The sequence below is a fragment of the Piliocolobus tephrosceles genome, chromosome 10 (assembly GCF_002776525.5).
Source record: "Piliocolobus tephrosceles isolate RC106 chromosome 10, ASM277652v3, whole genome shotgun sequence".
NCBI lineage: Eukaryota > Metazoa > Chordata > Mammalia > Primates > Cercopithecidae > Piliocolobus > Piliocolobus tephrosceles.
Window position 1 is genome coordinate 9,954,793 of NC_045443.1, and position 19,362 is coordinate 9,974,154.

Consider the following 19,362-nt stretch of genomic DNA (forward strand, 5'->3'; position numbering starts at 1 on the left):
GGAAAGTGCTGGCCTGAGGAGGCTAGGAGAGAGCCATCAGGGTAGAAAAGGGGGCTGAGGAAGCCGGCAGGGGGAGCAGAGGAGTAGGCGCCAGCGTAGTGAGAGGTGCGGTGCATTATGCATGATACACACATTTTTCTTATTGCGAATAACCATGTGTCAGACTGCAGTTCTCACCCTGGAGAACAGAAAATGGAAAAGACCAGAAATTCAGAGGAGGCAACTTACCCAAGGTCTCCCAGCCCTTTAAGGCCAAGTAGAGCCTCCTAGGCATTTCCTGCCACACTCACCCAGGCCCACCCACACCTCTGTTGCCATGGAGGGCCCCACTATAGTGCCCAGGAGAGCAGGTCTAGGGCACAGTGCCAGGCCTGATGAATGTCCTTCATACCCTTTTCAAGCAACAGGCTGTGATTAGGCCTAATTATGGGGCCTGGTCCCTTAATATTCTGCCGGGCATGTCTCTTGTCAATCAAATCAGTGCCATCTGCAGTGTGATTCCTGCTTTATGGCATCAGGGGGAGGAATTTAATTCAACCCAATGTAAAGAGATTCTGCCCTCACCTTGCAATTCGAGGATTTGTCCCTCCTGTCCTGCACCCCCGCATGCACCTCCTTCCTTCTGGCTCCCTAAGCTCTAGCCTGGGTGAGCAGCACCTGGACACTCCTGTACCTAGAGTCACTGGCCCCTGCCCAGTCTGTCTTGAACACAGGCCTCAACTTCCTCAGGGTTAAAGTAGGAGGAACAAATGTGTGCACATTTGCTTTTCCAACCTGGGCACCTTTTGGCAGGTGATTCGGGTAATTCTCTCACCACCACCACCCTGCCCATGTATCCCTGTGTCCAGCCTGTTTTCCTCTGCAGCCAGGGCTCCTGTCTTGTGTTTCCAAGTTGGAGAGCTGAACTGAGATCACGTATGGACAGGGTGCCTGGCAGGTACCAAGCACCTTAGTACCAATTCCCCAGTCCCTGGTCTGGCCATCTCCCTCCCTCATTCATTTAGCAGGCATCAGTGGAATCCCATCTCCTATGAGCTCCTGGCCTCCCATCAAATGCTCTGTTGCCACCCACACCCACCTGATCAGAGGGCCACCCCCTGTACCGGGCAGTCCTCTCCAGTCCCTGCGACACAACCTCCGGGAGCAGCCCCTTTGGGGGTTCCTGGTCCTGGAGGACCCGGCCGGCTTCCCTGGGTGGAAGGGGACAAGGGGAGAGCCCAGCTTGGAAGCTTTCGCTCCCGACAGCCGGAGAGCTCACTCCCCTCCGCCCCACCTAGCCTGCTGATTTCCCGTGGTGGTTCCGGTCTCCCAACTCACGCTCCTCCCCCCACGAGGGTGGGGGGTGTGTGAGGGTGCTGGGGGGGAGGGGCTAGTCCTTCACTCTTTCCTGCAGTCAGAAAATAGGTACCCAATAGTACCTGTGTGCAAGGCACTGTGCAATCACTATAGATGCAGTGATGAACAAGGCAGCGTCCCTGTCCAACTGGTGTATACCCTCTGGCGGGAGAGACAGACCTAAATAACCAATTAATGATCAGTTATGTAATTAGAGTTGTGATAAGGCCTATTTATAGTATTCTGCAATCACTAATCTTCGTTTATCACGGAACGTGCTCCACCATTGATCTGACTGCATTAACTCAATTTAACCCTTGCCACATTTTATGAGCAGGCACTGCTGTTACCCATTTTATAGATGAGGAAACTGAGGCATAGAGAGAGATCTGGCCAAGTGGCAGAGCCGGGGTTCAAAGCCGGGGATCTTGGCCCTGGGTTCTGTGGGTTATTACCGCCTCTGTGGAGGGGAGATGAGGTGCGGCGAGGCTTGTCATGGGAAGCCTGGCTTGGTCTCAGGGATCAGGGAAGGCAGATGTGAGGAAATAGCATTTGTGGTAAAATCTGAGGGTGAGTGGGTAGGTCAGGAAGAACATTCCAGAAAGAAGGAAGCCCATGAGCTACAGCCCTGAGGTGGAGGACCTGAAGGGAGGCCAGTGTGGCTGGAGTGCAGAGAGGCCGTTGAGGGAGCCGAGCGGGAGGGCTGCAGCCTGTTGTATCAGCAGCACTGACCCCGCACAGCCCTTGGGCTCCAGTGACTTTTCAGTGTTTACCTAACTCAGATGAGTGAATGGTGTTTGCTGTTTCCTGCAAAGGTCCCAGGGGTTGTCAGGACACAGGTCCCATGTTTGGCCATAAGCAACCTGAAGCGAGGCTTGGTCTCCTTCCCTGGAGCCCAGGCTGTGCCTCACATGGGGTACCCCAGCGTGAAGTATGACTGCCTGACTCAGGTCCCTCTCCTGGTCCAAGTCACCCCCACCCAGCCCCGTCCCTCACTGTTGGAAGACCTGGAGTCCCTGCTGCTTCACTGTGCGGGCTCCTCTTCTGTCACCGTCACCAGGAGGTGACAGGGATGAGGTTGCAGTCAGGGGACTTGCAGAGAGGGTTGGGTGAGACAAAACGACAGGACATGGTGACAGACTGGGAATGAGAACGAAGGAAAGGGAGGAGTCAGTGATGACTGGAGTAAGGTGGGAGCACTGACACCGCTCCTCCTCCACTTGCCCCCATCCTGCGGTAATGGACAAGCTTGTAGGCTTTTCATTTTCTGTGGAGATGTGACCAACTTAGAACCTCCCCCACTTAGATGTGCTCCTGTTTGGAAATCTCCTGCACCGAAAAGACAGGTGGACAGACCTTCCTCCTTGCCCCTTGTCCTCACTTCTTCCATCCTTCTCTCCCATCCTCTCCACTGATTGGCATCTGGTGGCCCCCAAAGTTACACAGCACTGGATTGGCTGCCTGCGTAATTAGCAAATCATTCTTAATTGCCCCAGAGTGGAGAGAATAAAGGCGAAGGCAAGAGCCCAGGTTCAGGATTTGCTTCTTTGGGTTTATGGCAGAGGCGAGGGAAGCAGCAGTGAATCTGGGTCAGGAGTGGGTTCTCCCTGCTCCCTCCTCCCCAGTAGCTTGTAGGCCAGCTGCTGGTCTGACTCCGAAATCCACCATCCCTCAGCCACTTGGCCCTCTCGGAAACTGAAGTCCTTCCCTGTGTGTGAGCACCAAGCTGGAGCCTGAGGATGTGGAGGAGGGGCTCGGGGGTCTCCCCAGGTCTGCACGCTGCTTGTCAACACCACAGAGATCCTGTATGGCAGAAAATGGAGTTGCGGGTTGTGGGTGCAAGACCCAGCCTGACTTAATGGGGTCCCAGGGCATCACACTCAGGTGCAGTACAGAGGCGGGAGCCAGAAGGTGAGCGGGGTGGCTTGGCTTGGTGTCCCTGATGACGTGGGAGAGGTAGGTCAGGAACATGGTCTCGGGACAGCAGATGCTGTCAGGCTTGCCTGACCTCCACGTCACCCATGGAGATACAAGAAGTCTGTCTTCCTGGACCGACTGGCTGGTGCTGTAACAAAGACCCATGTGATGCTGGGGGCAGAGATGGAGGAGAAAACCGTTCAGTGTCCCTTGTCCATCAATAAGAGCAGCTGGAGCAGCAGGTGGAGAGGGAGGGGGCAGGGATGGAGGCAGGTGCAGGAGCTGGAAGGCCTGCCAGGCTGTTCTCCAGGAGAGGCTCTATTGAACCCCTTATGCCACCACAGCTGTGCAGGGTACACCTGAGGCCTCTCTGGCTGCTCCTATAGGTCCTTGTCATCTCTCACATGTCCCCACCTAATCCTGCAGGTCCTGTCCCAGAGAACTACTACTACATGCCAGACCCGGGCCAAGTGCCCAGGTTGATGTGCCATCCTACATACCTGACCTGCCTGGCGGACAACCTCATGTATGGTGCCAGCCTGGGCCTCAGCATCACCCACTCTGCCCCTGGCAACAGGCTCAAGACTCTCAAGCCAAGTGAGCTGGGTGCTAGGACGGGAGCCAGGCTCCCTGCTCAGTCACCTCCTTCCTTAGGCACCCCACACTTTCTCCCATTTCCATTTCTGACCTATAAGATGGCACGCTAACAGCACCCCAACCTCCCCCAGCTGCTGCGGTGCTGGTCAGTGCACCCTCATCCCTGCCCCAGGCCCTGGCCACTGCAGTCCAAGGCGCCGGGCAGAATGACAGCAGCAGCATCCTCTTCAGGGGGGAGCAGCTTTCTGAGGCCACCTGTCTCATTTCTGGACCCCTGGTGGATTTTCTGTGGGGCTGTTGTCAAAAATCCCTTATTTTTTTTTAGTAGTTCTCATCTCGTGTTCTACTTGGCTCATAAAATAGCAGAGCCCTGGAATGCTCAGCTCTATGGTAGAGGGAGCCTGGACAAGTGTGGCCCCAGGGCCCCCATTCTTAAACCAAGGAGAAAAGAGGGTCTAATAACAAAAACACTACAGGGGCAGGAACACGGAGCTGGGGGTTGATGTGACTGAACCCCGCACCCCCCTCTGTGACTTTCCTGTTGCAGTGAGAGCCATAAGCCAAGGCAGAGAGCTGATGTGGGATCTCAACAAGCTGGTTCTGATGCAAGGGTGGGAGGCAGGGCTGCTGCCTGCCGTGGGCTGGGGCATCGTTAATCCTCTCTTGCCTTTTTCTTCCTGTGTTTAAGTCTCCGGGGCATGGGGGAACCAGCGCTCCCCACAGACCTCCCTCCCTCAGCCTTTGCCCTCCAGCCTTTTCACCTCTGGGGCTGGTGAGGAGCTGGGAGGAGAGAGCCCCTGTGTCAGACAACAAACCGTCTCTGCCAACCCCCAGCAGCCACAGACAGAGGAAGAAGAGGACAACTGGAAATCCAAGGGGGCTGTGCCATGCCTTCCTCCCCTAAACCCAGACTCCGGCCGTGGCCTGGATTGGACACAGCCAGAATGGGCTCCTCGGCCCTGCTGCCCTGGAAGGGGCGGGGATGGAACTGTCCCAGGTCTGCGTGGGGACCACCTTCAAGGAGTGGGAGGCTGGCTTGAGGCCACGCGGCTGGGGCGGGGGCTTCTGTCTGCCTGTGCTTCATCGGGGGATGGCTCCACCCAGCCCCTGTACCAGTTCGCTCTTCGATTCCCTAAAGAGGCTTCCAGAGAAAAAGGCAGCACAAATCAATAAAAAACTCAAAGGAACCAACAGTACACTTTTAATTAAGGACCTGTAGCTGTGCAGGATGCAAACATCTGGGCATCAGTGACTTTCCTCTTGCCCCCGTTGGTCCCTAATGGCGGCAGAAGATCCCAGCTGACCACGGCCCCCTTCTCTGGGGTCAGAGGGAGAAGACAGGTGCAGTCAGCAGGGGCAGCTGTTGCAGGTGGGAGGGATATTTTCCCACAGGAAAAAAGGTCTCCGTGATGACACGGGGTCTCTGTAGTCATGTTGAGAGCCTCATGGCCCTTGGCATAATTGATGGTGTGGGGTAGAAGGTGTCTTGGAGTTTAAGTGGTTGAGAGGGAAGGAGGTGCCACAGACTTGGAGGAACTGGTGCGAAGCCAGGGAGACACAAATCCAGGCAGGGCTGTGGGACGGGTTAGGGAGCAGGGCAGCAGCAGGTGTGACTCAGGAAGGAGGGGCAGGTGACAAGCCCCTGGGCAGGAGCCCTGTGGTCATGGGATCATTTTAAATTGAGACCAGAGGGTGAGCAGTCCAGGGCAGCTAACCTTGGCTAGAAAGGGCAGAGGCAGACGGGCCTGCTCTATCTCCCCTCTTACAAAGGTGGGCAGGATGGAGATGCCACAGTGGATGCCACAGTTGCCACAGCCTCCTGCAGAGACCAGGCAGGAAGCCTGGCTCTCAGCCATGCAGGATGGAAAGAAAGATTCTATTCCAGGAGGGGAGCTGCCCTGGAATGCCCCAAGGACAGCCAGGACCCACTGTTTCTTCAGGATTCCCCCATTTTCTCCTACGGGACCTAACGCCTGTGCCTGGGTCCTGGCAGCACTCTGGACTCCACACTCTCCTCCGGGGTTTCACCTTTGTAATAGGATCCCTGTAGACCAGGCCCACGACAAACACTGTCTCCAGCGTGCAGGGCAAAGGAAGGGCGCGGTGCCAGGCAGTGGTGTGGCTGCCCATCAGGAAGAGGCCGACTTCTCCCGGTGAAACTGGCAGACAGAAGGCAGTGAAAAATGAGATCTCGGGGTGGGGAGACTCTCAGAAAGAAAAAGGTGGGACTGACCTTCTGCACAGCAGCAATGGCAGGGCCAAAGGTAGCTTTAACCTCCACACGGGCTCGGATCCAGGCCGGCAGCTTGGCCAGGACAGGGGGCCGGGCGTATCGCTGGTCCAGGAGCACTATGCTGGCAAAATCCTTCTGGTGCCTGATGGCCCTGCCTGCACCAGGAACAGAGGCTGGGGCTCCGAGTAACACCTGCCTCCCCACAGCACATTCCCATGGCGTCCCCCTCCCCTTCCTCAGACTTAAGGAGACAGAGCAGGCAACCCGCCTTTCCTGTCCTCCCCTTCTCCGGCTCCCATCTGTCCACTCAGCCGGAGGCAGCCGGGCTCACCTATGGACTGGTTGACGGCCTTCATGCACAGGTTCTCCACCAGATTCTTCCCTGGGGGCGCCTGGCCGGGGGCTCTGGGCTGGGGGTGGAGGGGATGACTCATCAGGACTGTTTCCTGCCTGCAGCTCTCCCTGGGAAAAGACCCTGCCAGGCTTTGGAGCCAGACCAGGAGGCTTCATGGCCAACGCCAGCAGCACGGGCCCAGGTGACATCACAGGGAAGATGAAGAGGGTGTGGAGAGGCATCCAAGCCTCCGGAGGGAGCAGGAGACGCCAGCACGGTGGGGAAGGCCTGGCTGTATCAGCCCTAAGGGCGACACCACTCCCACCCACCGCCCACTCTCCCGTCACCCTCTGCGACGCTGGGGTCACTCACGAGGGTTTGATCCAAGTAGGCCATCTTCTCCTGCAGCTCTGGAGACCTGATGTTGGGGAAGGGCATGCCCACCATCACCACACACCTGGGGAAAGGCAGGAGCCCAGGGCGGGTGGACGTCAGGACCTCCCGGGTCATCACCCACATCTCACCAGCTGCTCCGTTCTACCCCTTCCTCAGCCCTCTCCGACTGTGATCAAAGCTTTGACCCTCCCTGCTCTGTACCGACCACCTGGAGAGGGCTCGTTCAGCTGAGAGACCCCATCTAGGCCAATGGATTGGGCACTGATACCGCAATGGCCAGCCTGATTTTCCACCTGCTCTCCCAGGGCCAAACCCAGAGCTGCTGAGCCCCTCCCTCCAGCTGGCTGGTCTGAGCAGTCGCAGCCCAGTGGTGGGCTCTAATGGCAGCAGACGCAGGCAGGGGCCCAGCTGCTGGGAGTGAGGGCCAGCCACGTATCATAGCCCAGGACATGAGCAGAACCACTACTTACCGGCCTAGGTTGTCAGAGAAGTTGATCCCTTCACTCATCTTTCCTCCAACAACAGAGAGGAGAAGAGCCCCCGTCACCCCGCCTCTCTCCTGGCCACAGGCCTGCGGGAGACACCCAGATGCTGACTTGCCGAGCCAAAGCTTGGATGTCACCCACGTTTCCAGCTGCCACCCCCGCACAGCCTCAGACCCAAGCTCAGCATTAACGCCCGCACCTGAATGCACCTGGAATACGCCAGCAGCACCTGCTCCACCTGGTGCGCGCTCTTAGGTTCCTGGAATATCTGAGAAAGACAGAGGACATCTCCCAGAGACAGGTTCAGGGTGCCAGGTCTCGGGCCTGTTCGTGGCCTTGTGTTTTCTGGCCAAGGGACTGAGAACCTCACAGCCAGGGGCTTTGGGGAAATCCTCTGCAATCAGGGACTGGGAGCAGTGGGGATGAGGAGCCAGAAGCCTGTCCTGACTCGATGAGCACAAGAGCTCCCAGGAGGACTCAGCGGCGCTGTCCTCAGGAGTGGGAGGGCCGGCTGACAGGACACTCACCTTCTTCCTGGCAGCCAGGCGGCCCAGCAGGCCACCCTTCTCCCAGTGGGCATGGACCTGGCGCAGGTACTCGTAGGAGGCGAAGAAACAGACCACCCCTCCAGGAACCACACTGCATAGGTTACAGAGGATGCGACCCGCCTCGTCCATCTAACAAAGGGAGAGAGGAAGCCCCCATGGAGCCACGTCTCAGTCACCCACAAACCATCTTAACCTGAGACTCAAAACTGAGGAGAGACCCACGGCAGGACTACAGCCAAGGACGAGGACTTGGCTCCCCTGGGTGGGAACCACAGGGTGGCAGGTGCCGCCTCTCACCAAACACACCCAGCCACTGCTGCTGACCGTGCCTTTCTGACACACGTCACAGCACTAGTGTCCCTGGGGGCCTTCCTACTGCCCTGGCACTGAGTCCTCCCGTCTTCACTCCAGGGTCCTGATGGGCACCGCAATGACAATCAGGGGCTGCAGCCCCAGGCACGCCCCAGGAGATGCCCCCCAAGCCCCGCATCCCTGCCACCGGCAGGAGCAGATATAACCAAAGGGCAAGAAAGCCAAAGGGAACCAGCAGCTGTCCTCTGCGTGAGGCATCCTCAGGGGATGCCTGGAGGTTTTAAGAATATGTACTTCGCAGCCTAAGGGGTGAGGGGTGGGGAACTCAGACCTGCCTCCATAAGCATCCAGATCGATGCCGCTCATTCTGTGAGGCTCTATAGCGGGTGCCCCCTCCCCCGCCCCCCAAACCCATGCAATTTCCCCAACACCTGAAAACACTCAGGGTGGGCCAGAGTGCCCCTGCCCCGGAAAACCCTTTGCTGCCTGAGCCCAGGCTGTGGCACGGCGAGCTGGCTGGGACTGACCATCTGAGGCAGCTCTCTTTTCTGGAACGTGAATTCCAGCGGCTGGTTGGAGATCCCGCTGCAGATGACAAGGGGCAGGATATTGCCTGGAGGGATCACGTGACCTGGTAAGAGCCAGGGAGGGGCCGAAAACTGGAGATGCAGGGGTGCTGTGAGACACAGTGCAGAAAGGGCATTTCCCCGCCCCATCTTCCAGCACAGGAGCAGCGACTGACAGCGCTCACCCACCCACCGTCGCCAGTCACCCTGGGCAGCAGGCAGCAGGGAGCAGAGCAGGAGAGCCTGGGCGAGCGCACGAAGGGCAAGGCTCCCATCCCGGGGTCTCCTCCGCCCCTGTGCCTTGTTGCAGTAAGAGGTTACACGCAGAAAACAGGGGCCAGAACCTGACTTCTAGCCTGCCCCACCCTGGGCACAGCTCCTCACCACAGGAAAACTCCACCACGCGTTCAGCTTCCACCCCGGCACAGGCCAGCAGCTGCTGCCGGAAGTCAGACACCTGCAGACCAAGGCCACAGCGTCACGACCCCATAGCCCCTCAGAGGCCCGGTAGAAAGGAAGCGAGAAGTCTGGGCTAAGAGACAGCAAGTACACACAAACTGAAAGAAGAGGTCAAAGAAAAGGCTGACGGCAAACTAACAAAAAGAAAAATGGTGACTGATACCCAGTGCTGAGAGTCTCGTTTAAACTACGTGCAGGAACAGCAAAGGAAATCCAGCAAATCTGGCACAGTCACTGTCAACCCTGGCCACGCAGCAGAATTACAGTGAAAATTTTCAAAAATACACGTGGCCAGGTCCCAGCTCAAACTACTGAATAAGAATCTCCAGGCTTTCACCTGTTACGATAGGCAAAAATCCAAAAGTCACCACTCTGTGGAGAAACAGGCATTCCTAGACGTTACCGGTGGGATACAGAATGTCCAATTCTTACGTAGGGGAATTTCACAGTAGTTAACAAATTAAATGTATTCATACTTTTAAACCCAGGATCCCATATTTAGGAGTTTACTGAGACTATACAGCCCACAAATACCAAACAGCATGTGCCCCGGGCCTTTCCCTGTAACCGTGCACCTGCCTATCCAGGGAGTACTGGTTGAATGAGCTCCCTACATCCGCCGGACGGAGAACCACGCAGCCCACTAGAGGAGCAATGGCCGGGACAACTGACTAAGACGCCTTCTATGTAAATAAAACAGGAGAGGGAAAAATGAAGACACATTTTTGCTTATTTGAGGGAAAAAGACTGCAAGGACAGGCTAGTAAAACTGACTCCCTATGGGGGTGGGGAATGGGCTGGAGAAGGATGAGAGCGAGGCTTTCCTGAATAGATCTTTTTATATTAGCTTTGACTTTTGAACCATACGAATATTTACATATTTAAAAACTACAAGTCAGAAAAGAAAAAAGCATATTCTAAAATGGAAAAGAAAATGAAACAAAAACAGCCTAGCTCTCTATCAAACGGACAATAGAAGCACACGGGGAGAAGCCTGGTTCCACACGACTTTAGAGCCTAGTGACCAGACATCCTTAGTGGGTCAGACTCTTAAGGGCAAAGAGGAAAGGCAATTTCAATCGGAGAAGTAATATTGGTATTATGATTTCAAAACTTTTAAGTATATTATAGGATGGAGCAGATAAGCATGTTAATGTGCCACAAATGTTCAGGCTTAAGAGAAAAAGAGGTACAATATAAGCTCAAGTAAACAAATGCTTTGATTTTTACTCAGAAATACCAATATGGGCCGGGCGTGGTGGCTCATGCCTGTAATCCCAGCTCTTTGGGATGCCCAAGGCTGGCGGATCACCTGAGTTCGAGACCAGCCTGGCCAACGTGGTAAAACCCCATCTCTACTAAAATACAAAAATTAGCTGGGTGTGGCGGCACATGCCTGTAATCCCAGCTACTCAGGAGGTTGACACACGAGAATCGCTTGAACCCAGGAAGCAGAGGTTGCAGAGAGCTGTGATCAGGCCACTGTACTCCAGCTTGGGAGACAGAGCAAGACTCTGTCTCAAAAAAAAAAAAAAAAAAAAGAAAAAAAAAAAAAAGAAATACCAGCATAGATTCATTCTGAAAACATTTCCTAGATCTGTCTACTGAAATGCCCCAGGAGCATGACAAACCCCTAGCACCCACAGCTTGATTTCTAAACATCATTCCCCATTACAAGAAACCGGGGTGGCTTGGAGAAATGAATCCAGTGTGGGGGCAAGGACACCCATGGTGAACCCAGGACATTCTGTTGTGCTGGAGGCAAGACTGATCGGGCCACGGCGAGGACCTGAGCTAGCAGGAAAGGGCTGTCACATCAGCTGAGACAACGTGAATGTCAGAAACAATAATGACTAGAAACTACTTTAGTATGCGGAATGAAGAGAACTATGAATCTATACATACAAAAATATAAAAATCAAAAGCTAAGGCAGCTGGGGCTGGGAAGCACTGCTTCAGGATTCCCAGCAGCTTTGCGTCCAGGAGGCCCTTTCCTAGGTGGGAGTCGCCACTGTGCAGAGATGCCGTTATATTCATCCCAGTCATGCTCAAAACAGAAAGCTGCAAATAACCTGCACACCTAGTGAAACAGGAGCAGCTACATGAAATGCTATATATCTGTGTAGCTGGAATCCAGCACAGCTGGGAAACTGAAATACATGCGTGCTTGCTGACAAGGAGACAGGTTTATGACCCTCTGCTGCTGAGTGAAAAGAGCGAGTTCCAGTGACAGCACGTGGAGGGAACTGCACTTTTGTTTTTAAAATAGGTATGCACATAAGTAAAAATTATGCCTACAAAGATTATTATATTCATATACATCAAAATGAACCTTTTAAAAGTGGAATCCTAATTTTTTTCCTTGAGTTTCAAACCACAGAACAGCTTTCTCTGGGAGACATGTGATCCTGGGGCTACACAATGGAGCAGCAGAGGAGTCCCCGCTGCCCCTCCAGTCTAAAAGGCACAGCAGTGAGACAGAATAGCAGTGTCACCCAGTGGACACCACTGGGCCTGCTCGAGCTGACCCTTTCTGGCTTGGGGCCCCAGGAGAGAACAGGACTGAAAATGCATCTCTCCAAAGCCCTCATCTCATCCCAACACATGGGGCACAAGGGGCTGGGAAAGGTGTCCTTACCGGCTGCATGGTCCCCCCTGCAATGACCACTGCCCGGCACTCCTTCACCACTTGGGCAAAGTGCACAGCTGGATTCAGGAGCAAAAACTTAAGGGTGCTCTGACTGAGGCTGCCTGGAAAAACAGATCGGTGGGGAGGTGAGTGCAAGCAAATAGACACTTCTATTGTCCCGGCAAAGGGGGTCTCCAGGTGAGTCCAGGTCTGAGGCACAAGTGCTAGTGCTTTCTCTTTAAATTAAACACCATTTAATCTCTAGGACAACCAGCCCACAGAGGTGGACCATACTATCCTCTCCATTTTCTTTTTTTTTTTTTTTTTTGAGATGGGGTCTCAATCTGTTGTCCAGGCTGGAGTGCAGTGGTGCAATCTCGGCTCCCTGCAACCTCCGCCTCCTGGGTTCAAGTGATTTTCCTGCCTCTGCCTCCCAAGTAGCTGGGACTACAGGTGTCCGGCTAATTTTTTGTATTTTTAGTAGAGACAGGGTTTCGCTGTGTTAGCCAGGATGGTCTCAATCTCCTAACCTCGTGATCCACCCGCCTTGGCCTCCCAAAGTGCTGGGATTACAGGCGTGAGCCACAGCGCCCGGCCTATCCTCTCCATTTTCATACAAGGAAACTGAAGTTGAGAAAGAAAACAGTCCAAATCACAAAGCTCATAGATGACAAAACTATGACCCAAACTAAAGCCCATCTGCCCCACAGCGCAAGCTTCCCTAGGACCCTTGCCCAAGAGGACTCCCATCCCAGCCCCTCGATCCCCTCCTGTCCACCTCCACTGCTTGCCCAGGTCACAGCAGGCCAGTGCCCACTGCACTGCTTCCTCCTAACCCGGAAGTTCCCAGGATGGAAGGAAAGAATCCTTTCACACTGCGGCTCCCTGGCTCAGCTTGGCTCCTTCCTGGGAACTGAACCTGGCCAAGCAGCAAGTGATTACCTTGGCGGCTAAGGATGACCCTGCCGTCCTGGTTGGCTGTAGTGAGAGCTGCCAGGAAGCCTTCGATGTGCATCAGTGGGGAAGCTGGTCGTGGGGCGCTAGCCTGACTCTCATCTGCGGGGGCTGCAGGAGCTGCACAGAGCAGAACGGGGAGGAGGCCTCCCTGCGGTCAGGTCCACACGCAAGGAACGGACGTCCTTGCCCAGGCTTGCAGCTGGCTCTGCTTGCCCACTCCACTGCCTTACCTTCAGTCGTCCTGGGCTGCAGGCTCTGCAGGAATTGCTGAAACCCAGCCAGTTTGGGCTGCTCCCGGGATGAGAGCACTGCTCCATACCGTTCTGTGAATCCAAAGAGCTGGGTGGAATGAGAGAGAGCCGAATGAGTGGCGAGGAACGAGGAACAGCCATGAAAGAGAGGCTGGGCGGATCGGAGGCTCTGCCAGGCCCAAGACGCCTGCAGCACACACCCCACCACCCCAGCAAGGCCCACTGCACCAAGGAGGGTGGAGACGAAGGGGACTCCGGAGTTCCCTGAGGGCAGGGGAGGAAAGCATGGCAAGGGCAGGGGGTCGGGGCACAGTTGGGTCATGTTCAGGACCGTAAGACGTGAGCAGTTACCTTTCTGCTGATCATGCTCTTCTCACAGTATCGCTGCACCTGCAAAAACCAAGCCCAGCTGTAGGCATGTGTGCAAACTGAGAAAGCTGTAATCTTCAAAACAAAACAAAAAACACACACCACTTTTCCACCCAGGCAGCACAACGCAGTGCTACCTTCTGAGGCACCCAGAGCCTCCCTGCCAGCAACCCTGTCACCCCCTCTCTGAGGCCACCCCCTCCTCTACTGCCCCTGCCCACAATGCAGTGTCCTCCTCAGCGGGGAGACCCTCTTTCCAAAAGTGTTTCTCAAGTCTAAGAGTGCTCAGTACAATCTAGGTCCCCTTGGCTTTCCTTCCAGGTGACAGAGTTAAAAAAAGGAACTTCTATGAGCAAAGCCACAGAGGAGGTGATGGCTGGGGCCTGCTCAGGGGCTGGGGCAGTGCCACGAAGTCGGTGCATCCAGTGTGTGGTTTGGTGCCAGATCTCAGCTGGGGATGCAGAGATGGGGAGTTTGGAGCCTTTAAACTGGTTTCGAAAAAGAGCGACATCCTGCGATGAGGATTCCCTTGGTGGTGGCTGATGAGAGCCATGGGAAGAAGAGGGGAGACGGAAAGCAAGAGGGGCAGAGGGATGGCGAGGAAGGAGCGCCTGCATCCAGGTCCCGGCTGTGGGAGAAGCGCAGGGATGGCAGGACTGTCTGAGGGCTGTCGGGCCCGGCGGCTCTCACGGGCGGCTCTCACAGGGAGACAAGGGAAGAAAGGCATCAAGGATGGCCTGCACCCAGCCTGTCTGGCAAGGATGGTGGCAGTGACAGTGACCCGAATGCGTAATTCAGGGGGAAAGCTGGTTTTAAGAAAAAAAAAAGGCAGGCAGGATGGGATGAACGCGGGGCCCCGACTCAATGCAGCCAGGTTTGGACGCTGTCTCTGCCGTGTGCTATTGGCTCACTTGGGGGAAGGCTGTGCTCGCCACCCCCTTGAAGTCACCTCCCTGGGCCTGTTTGCTTTCCTTGCTGGGGCAAAAGGATACCCTAGCTCAGAACCACAGCACATGGCATGCCGCTAGAGCACAGGCAGAACCCTGAACCCGGGGGCAGTCACCGTTGCTGATTTGAGTGGCAAAGTTGGGGTTCAGGTGGCAGTGGCCATGTTCCATGTGGGGAGTGCCGGGTATGCAGACCTGGAGTGAGCAGAGGTCTGAGGCTGCAACCAGACCCAAGGCCCAAGTGGGAAGACGTGATGAGTTGCACAGAACAAATCAACGTCCTGCTCCCGTCCATAAGCCTGAGAGACTGTGCCAGAAGACGGAGCGAGGTGGCGAGGACCTGGAGGCTCTATCTGTTCTATGAGGCACCAAGAAGTCTCTTTCTCACCCATCCCTGTCGCCTTCACCCTAAAGGAAGATGACTTTTGTCTCGCAGGCATGCTGCGGGTTAAGGGTTATTACATGTCTATGTTTTGTTTTTTCTTCCTTCTATAGTCTTAACATAGTACTCTACCCACAGTGGTGATAGGAAGGAAATTGGATGTGGAATGTGGAAAGGTGGAAACCTCTACCTTGAACAGGTTGATGTTGTCAATCTGGCTCTGGAAGAGAAAATCGTTGATGGTCTTCAGCTCTGTCCCTGAGAGCAAACACACGAAGGGCCTTGCGAGCTTCACCCTGGGCCTCAGGTTTCAGTCCCAGGGTTAAGCTCGGAAGTGGCTCAGATCAGCTCTGGGCCCTCTGAGGGCAACTCTCTTACCTGTCTGTGAGAGGCTCTGTGTATTGGGATTTTGCTTAATGTTCCCTAAAAAAGAGAATGGAAATAGGCCACAATGGTGGTTCTCTGGCCCCTCAACCCTTCCCTATCGTCTCTCCCTCGGCACTGCACATCAAGTGAGAAGAGCATCCCAACTTGAAGGGCTTTGTTCTGTTTTTCGCTATTTATAGCATGCAAAGGACCCACCAAGAGGGCAGGTGGGTCCAGGAGCCTCCCACATCTGACTCACGTGCTTCCACGTGCAACCCAAAGCCCTGTAAGTTCATGTTTTTCACCCCTTCTCCAGGAGGCCAGGACACAGTGGCCAGACCAATGCATGCAGGGCATGGGACCACACAGGAGCTGCCCAGGACACGTGGGGAGCCTGAGGCAAAGCAGAGCTGGCGGCTCAGAGCAGCAGCATGAGACCAGCTCCCGCTAGAAGCTCCCACAGGCTTTCTGCAGCTTCCACTTCCACAGACGCCTTCCAAGGGGGTGCCCCATCATAAAAGAAGGGGGCACGACAGGGTCATGCAAAGAGGCATGGGAGGCGGAGTCAGAAAATCCCAGGCTGGGCTTAGGAACCGTAAGCAGCCCTTGCTCTGAGGTCTAATTTATGCGTCATCAACAAGGATTCAAATGCCAGCACTGCTTTCTCACAGGGCACACAAAACCGCATATGCAAGTGCTTCGAACACCCCACAGCACTATGCCTATCACGGAAACACTGTGTGTTCATATGACGCTATATCCTTACTATCCCCTCAGAGCAGGGCCTGAAATAGAAAGTCCTCAGAACATGGGCAGAGAACCCAAGGGTCTAAAAAAAGCTCAAGTCAGACAACTCAACCAAGCTACAAAGAACAAGAATTTTCTAAATCAATGACCAAGACCCTTCTTTTTTTTTTTTTTTTGAGACGGATTCTCACTCTGTTGCCCAGACTGGAGTGCAGTGACACGATCTCGGCTCACTGCAACCTCCGCCTCCCGGGTTTGAGCAAGCAATTCTCTCGTCTCAGCCTCTGGAACAGCTGGGACTACAGGCCACACCAACACTCCCAGCTAGTTTTTTTTGGTATTTTTAGTAGAGATGGGGTTTCACCACGTTGGCCAGGTTGGTCTCAAACTCAGGTGAACCACCTGCCTCGGCCTCCCAAGTGCTAGGATTACAAGCGTGAGCCACCGCGCCTGGGCCACCCTTCTTAAAAACACAGAGAATTGAAGCGTCCTGATGGGCAACCAAGGAAAAAGCAGCCAGGCAGGTTGTGCAGACCGGGGGTCAGCAGGGGGATGGGGCTCTCACCCCCCAGCACGGCCACGAATTTCTCCAGCAAATACAGGATCTGCTTCAGGTACATCAGGTTCTTGGCCTTCAAACGCTTCCTGAGAAGAAGCCAATGGACATTAAGCAGTGGTGCCCTGACAGTGACTCGCCCCCTCCACCCCAGTGGAAGCCTTGTGCCTGGTGCCTCTCAAATTGGGTCACAAGCTACAAATCCTTTCCCAGAGAGCAGGCTGGCCATGGTGCCAGGCCTCAGAGCCAGTGGTCAGTCCCCAGCCTTCCAGGTCTGTGTGCAGCACAGGGCCCAGGACATGAATGGCACGCAGCTCCACCCCACCACAGCCCAGGCCAGAGGCGGGAACCAAAGTGCTGCCTCTCCGAGGCCGATGCAGGGGGCCGCCAAGGGACTGTCCCACTACCTCAGAGGGTCACATCTCACCCGTATCGCTCCATGTACTGCAGCAGCTGGGAATGGGCCTGGCAGAGCTGGGGACAGAACACAAACCAGGCTCTGGACAAGCAGCCGAGGGCTGAGCTGCTGACATCTTAGATTCGCCTAGAAGATGCTGGCCCTGGACACACAGGAAGCCACCAAAGGGAGGAGAGGGGGCTGGGTGCAGACAAAAGGTAGAGGTTTCCATAGCCCTTAGGCTGGGGGGAGCTGAGAGAGAGGGGAAGGAAGGGAAGTTTTCCTCCAGCATCCACTGTGGGTTAGAGAAAAGCAAGAGGCTGAATCCCTCAAGTACAGAATCCCCTGCTAGTTTCCAGTGGGTTGGGAAAAGACCTGGAGTCTACAAAGAGTGATGGTTCAAGGTCACCATCACATCCCGGCCTCAATTCGACCCAGGCACAGGTCAGCAGAGCTGGTGGGATGTCGTGGGGGGTTTCACAGTCAGACACCAGTGGGCACACCCCAGCTCCACACTCATGAGCTGCATGAGCTTAGGACACAGCTTGACCATGCCTGAATCTCCAAGTTCTCAATGTAAAACAGGAACACAACCCCCACGGCAGAGTTAGCGTGAAGACCAGAGACACCTGGTGCCATGCATGGCGCACGACAGGTCGGCAGGAGGAGCCTGCACTGGGCTTGAGCATTCCTCAAATCAGTTCCCTCCGGGCAACTGCAGTAACGACAAAATCCAACCCTGAGGGGACTTCTGCCTCACTCATGCCATCTCCTTGGCTTACAGAACTGGCTGCTGGCATCCAGGGCTGGAGGGACTCAGGAGCATGGGGGCGGGTAAGGTGCAGGGAAACGAGCCACTTTGCTGTAGCGGGGTCCCCAGGATGCAGTGGCAAGTCATGGTCAGCCTCCGATGAGGTCACTGCCTTGACTTATGCACCCTCTAGCAAGCCCCACCTCCGAAGGAATTCTTGGCCCAGGTGTCCGGAGGAACCATGCAAGTCCCTTTAGCTGACGGCGGCCCTGGCCCGGGGAGGGGAGGCCCACACACCTGGGAGCCGCTGACCTCCACGCTGTGCATGCCCGTGATGGTGTCTATCAGGTTGTGCGCTTCGTCGATGATCACCACCTGTTCCTGCAGCCGGATGCCCGCAGCCTGCCGAGTGGCGGCATGCAGCAGCATCTGATAGGGCAGCACCACCAGCTGGGAGGGGAGATGAGGCCACCTGAGCAGGGCGGGGCTCCCCTGCAGGAGCCTTGCCTGCCTGACACTGAGCTTCTGATGTGAGTACTTCTATTTCCTGCCTGGACTGTGTAGCGACATTCGAAAAATAGAGTGTAGCAACGGGCACTATTTCCTGACTGGACTGTGTAGCGACCTTGGAAAAATAGAGTGTAGCAACGGGCAAGCTTGCCCTGAGCTTTAAATGAAAAGCCAATATACGAAACATAGGAAACTGGGGCTGGTCTGAATCCTGAGTAAACCAAGGGCAGGGCTGGGTGAGGGGAACCTCTGCTTAGCCTTGTCCATGTCCTCAAGGTCGCCCCGGAGGCCCCCGAGTTTCTGCGAAACACCTGAAAACCACTGGTGCACCAGGAAGTGGCCCCAGCTTCTGCTCCTGGAGCTGCTATTTCCCAGCTGTGTGACTCTGGAAGAGCTGTCTAACCTCTCTGACCCTTGCAAAATAGGGTTGATATATCCTATCTCAAGTGAGGGTTGAGTGGAGCTGGGGTAACAAAAATAAAAGCAACTCTGCAGATCTTTAGGTGTTTGTTGTTAGGGAAGTTTCCAGTTAAAGGAATACTCATATAAAAAATGAAATACCAGAAAACTGAATGGTTCCATCACTCACGGTTGGTGAGAAAGTAAGTCACTTAACTTTTCTGGGCTCCAGTGTCCCCATGCATAGAATTTCACCAGAATACTATTAACATAAAAGCAAAATATGGTCAAAGTGCTCTAAAAATTCAAAAATTGTTAAGATTTTGGGCCATATTATGATATTTGTGTCTAAATGCCTACAGCACTGATCTTGCTCTAAAGGCAAACAGACCAGAGGGAAGGCCTGGGACATTATGGGGCCTGGCAGCTTCCCTCCGTTTCTCTGCCAGCGCCCACGCAGCTCAGCCGGTATGCTGGTGAGCATTTAGCTGCTGTGCAAAATGGTTACTTAGTTCCCCAAATCTTTAAAAATCTTAAATTTTTTCTGGATTATACAGCATTTTCCACAAGTGATATCCTGTTTCCAAAGTCACTCAAATTAAAGTAGCAAGAAAATAGTGGAACTGCACCCACCAAATAACCATGAGATACTATTTTTGATTTGCCACATTAGCAGTTCTTCCTTCTGTTTAAAAATCAATTGAAGTTGAGGCAGAGAAGAGAGTATACTCACGTGCTGCAGGTAGGTGTATGTTAGGAAAGCTTTCCAGTTACAAAAATGAAAAATAGGAAAACTGAATGGTTCCATCGCTGACATGTGTCATCACGTGATAGGCGTGGAAGTTAGGAGCATCACTTGGAAAGCCATTTGTAAACAGATTTAAGTACCACACTCAGCTCCTGGCATCCTCTCCCTGTG

General features: G+C 54.6%; 1 protein-coding gene across 7 annotated transcripts in view; it reads right to left on the reverse strand.

Moving 5' to 3' along the window:
• Positions 1-5,031: 5,031 nt before the first annotated feature.
• Positions 5,032-19,362, reverse strand: part of DDX11 (DEAD/H-box helicase 11) — a 31,036-nt gene continuing 16,705 nt past the window's right edge. For 3 of the 7 annotated variants that reach the window (XM_023192342.2, XM_023192343.3, XM_023192347.3), the window contains exons 10-27: positions 17,832-17,984; positions 16,814-16,860; positions 16,396-16,475; positions 15,096-15,140; positions 14,908-14,975; positions 13,371-13,409; positions 12,999-13,107; positions 12,754-12,885; positions 11,821-11,933; positions 9,108-9,180; positions 8,685-8,788; positions 7,825-7,974; positions 7,497-7,565; positions 7,283-7,383; positions 6,789-6,873; positions 6,414-6,492; positions 6,083-6,237; positions 5,032-6,008 (exon numbers count right to left, since the gene is read on the reverse strand). In XM_023192342.2, coding sequence (XP_023048110.1) covers positions 5,979-6,008; positions 6,083-6,237; positions 6,414-6,492; positions 6,789-6,873; positions 7,283-7,383; positions 7,497-7,565; positions 7,825-7,974; positions 8,685-8,788; positions 9,108-9,180; positions 11,821-11,933; positions 12,754-12,885; positions 12,999-13,107; positions 13,371-13,409; positions 14,908-14,975; positions 15,096-15,140; positions 16,396-16,475; positions 16,814-16,860; positions 17,832-17,984 — 1,632 coding nt within the window. In that variant the 3' untranslated portion in view covers positions 5,032-5,978. Of the gene's footprint in view, positions 6,009-6,082; positions 6,238-6,413; positions 6,493-6,788; positions 6,874-7,282; positions 7,384-7,496; positions 7,566-7,824; positions 7,975-8,684; positions 8,789-9,107; positions 9,181-11,820; positions 11,934-12,753; positions 12,886-12,998; positions 13,108-13,370; positions 13,410-14,907; positions 14,976-15,095; positions 15,141-16,395; positions 16,476-16,813; positions 16,861-17,831; positions 17,985-19,362 lie in introns of those variants that run through there. The other 4 variants (XR_002726430.2, XM_023192345.2, XM_023192346.2 and 1 more) reach the window with 4 other exon arrangements.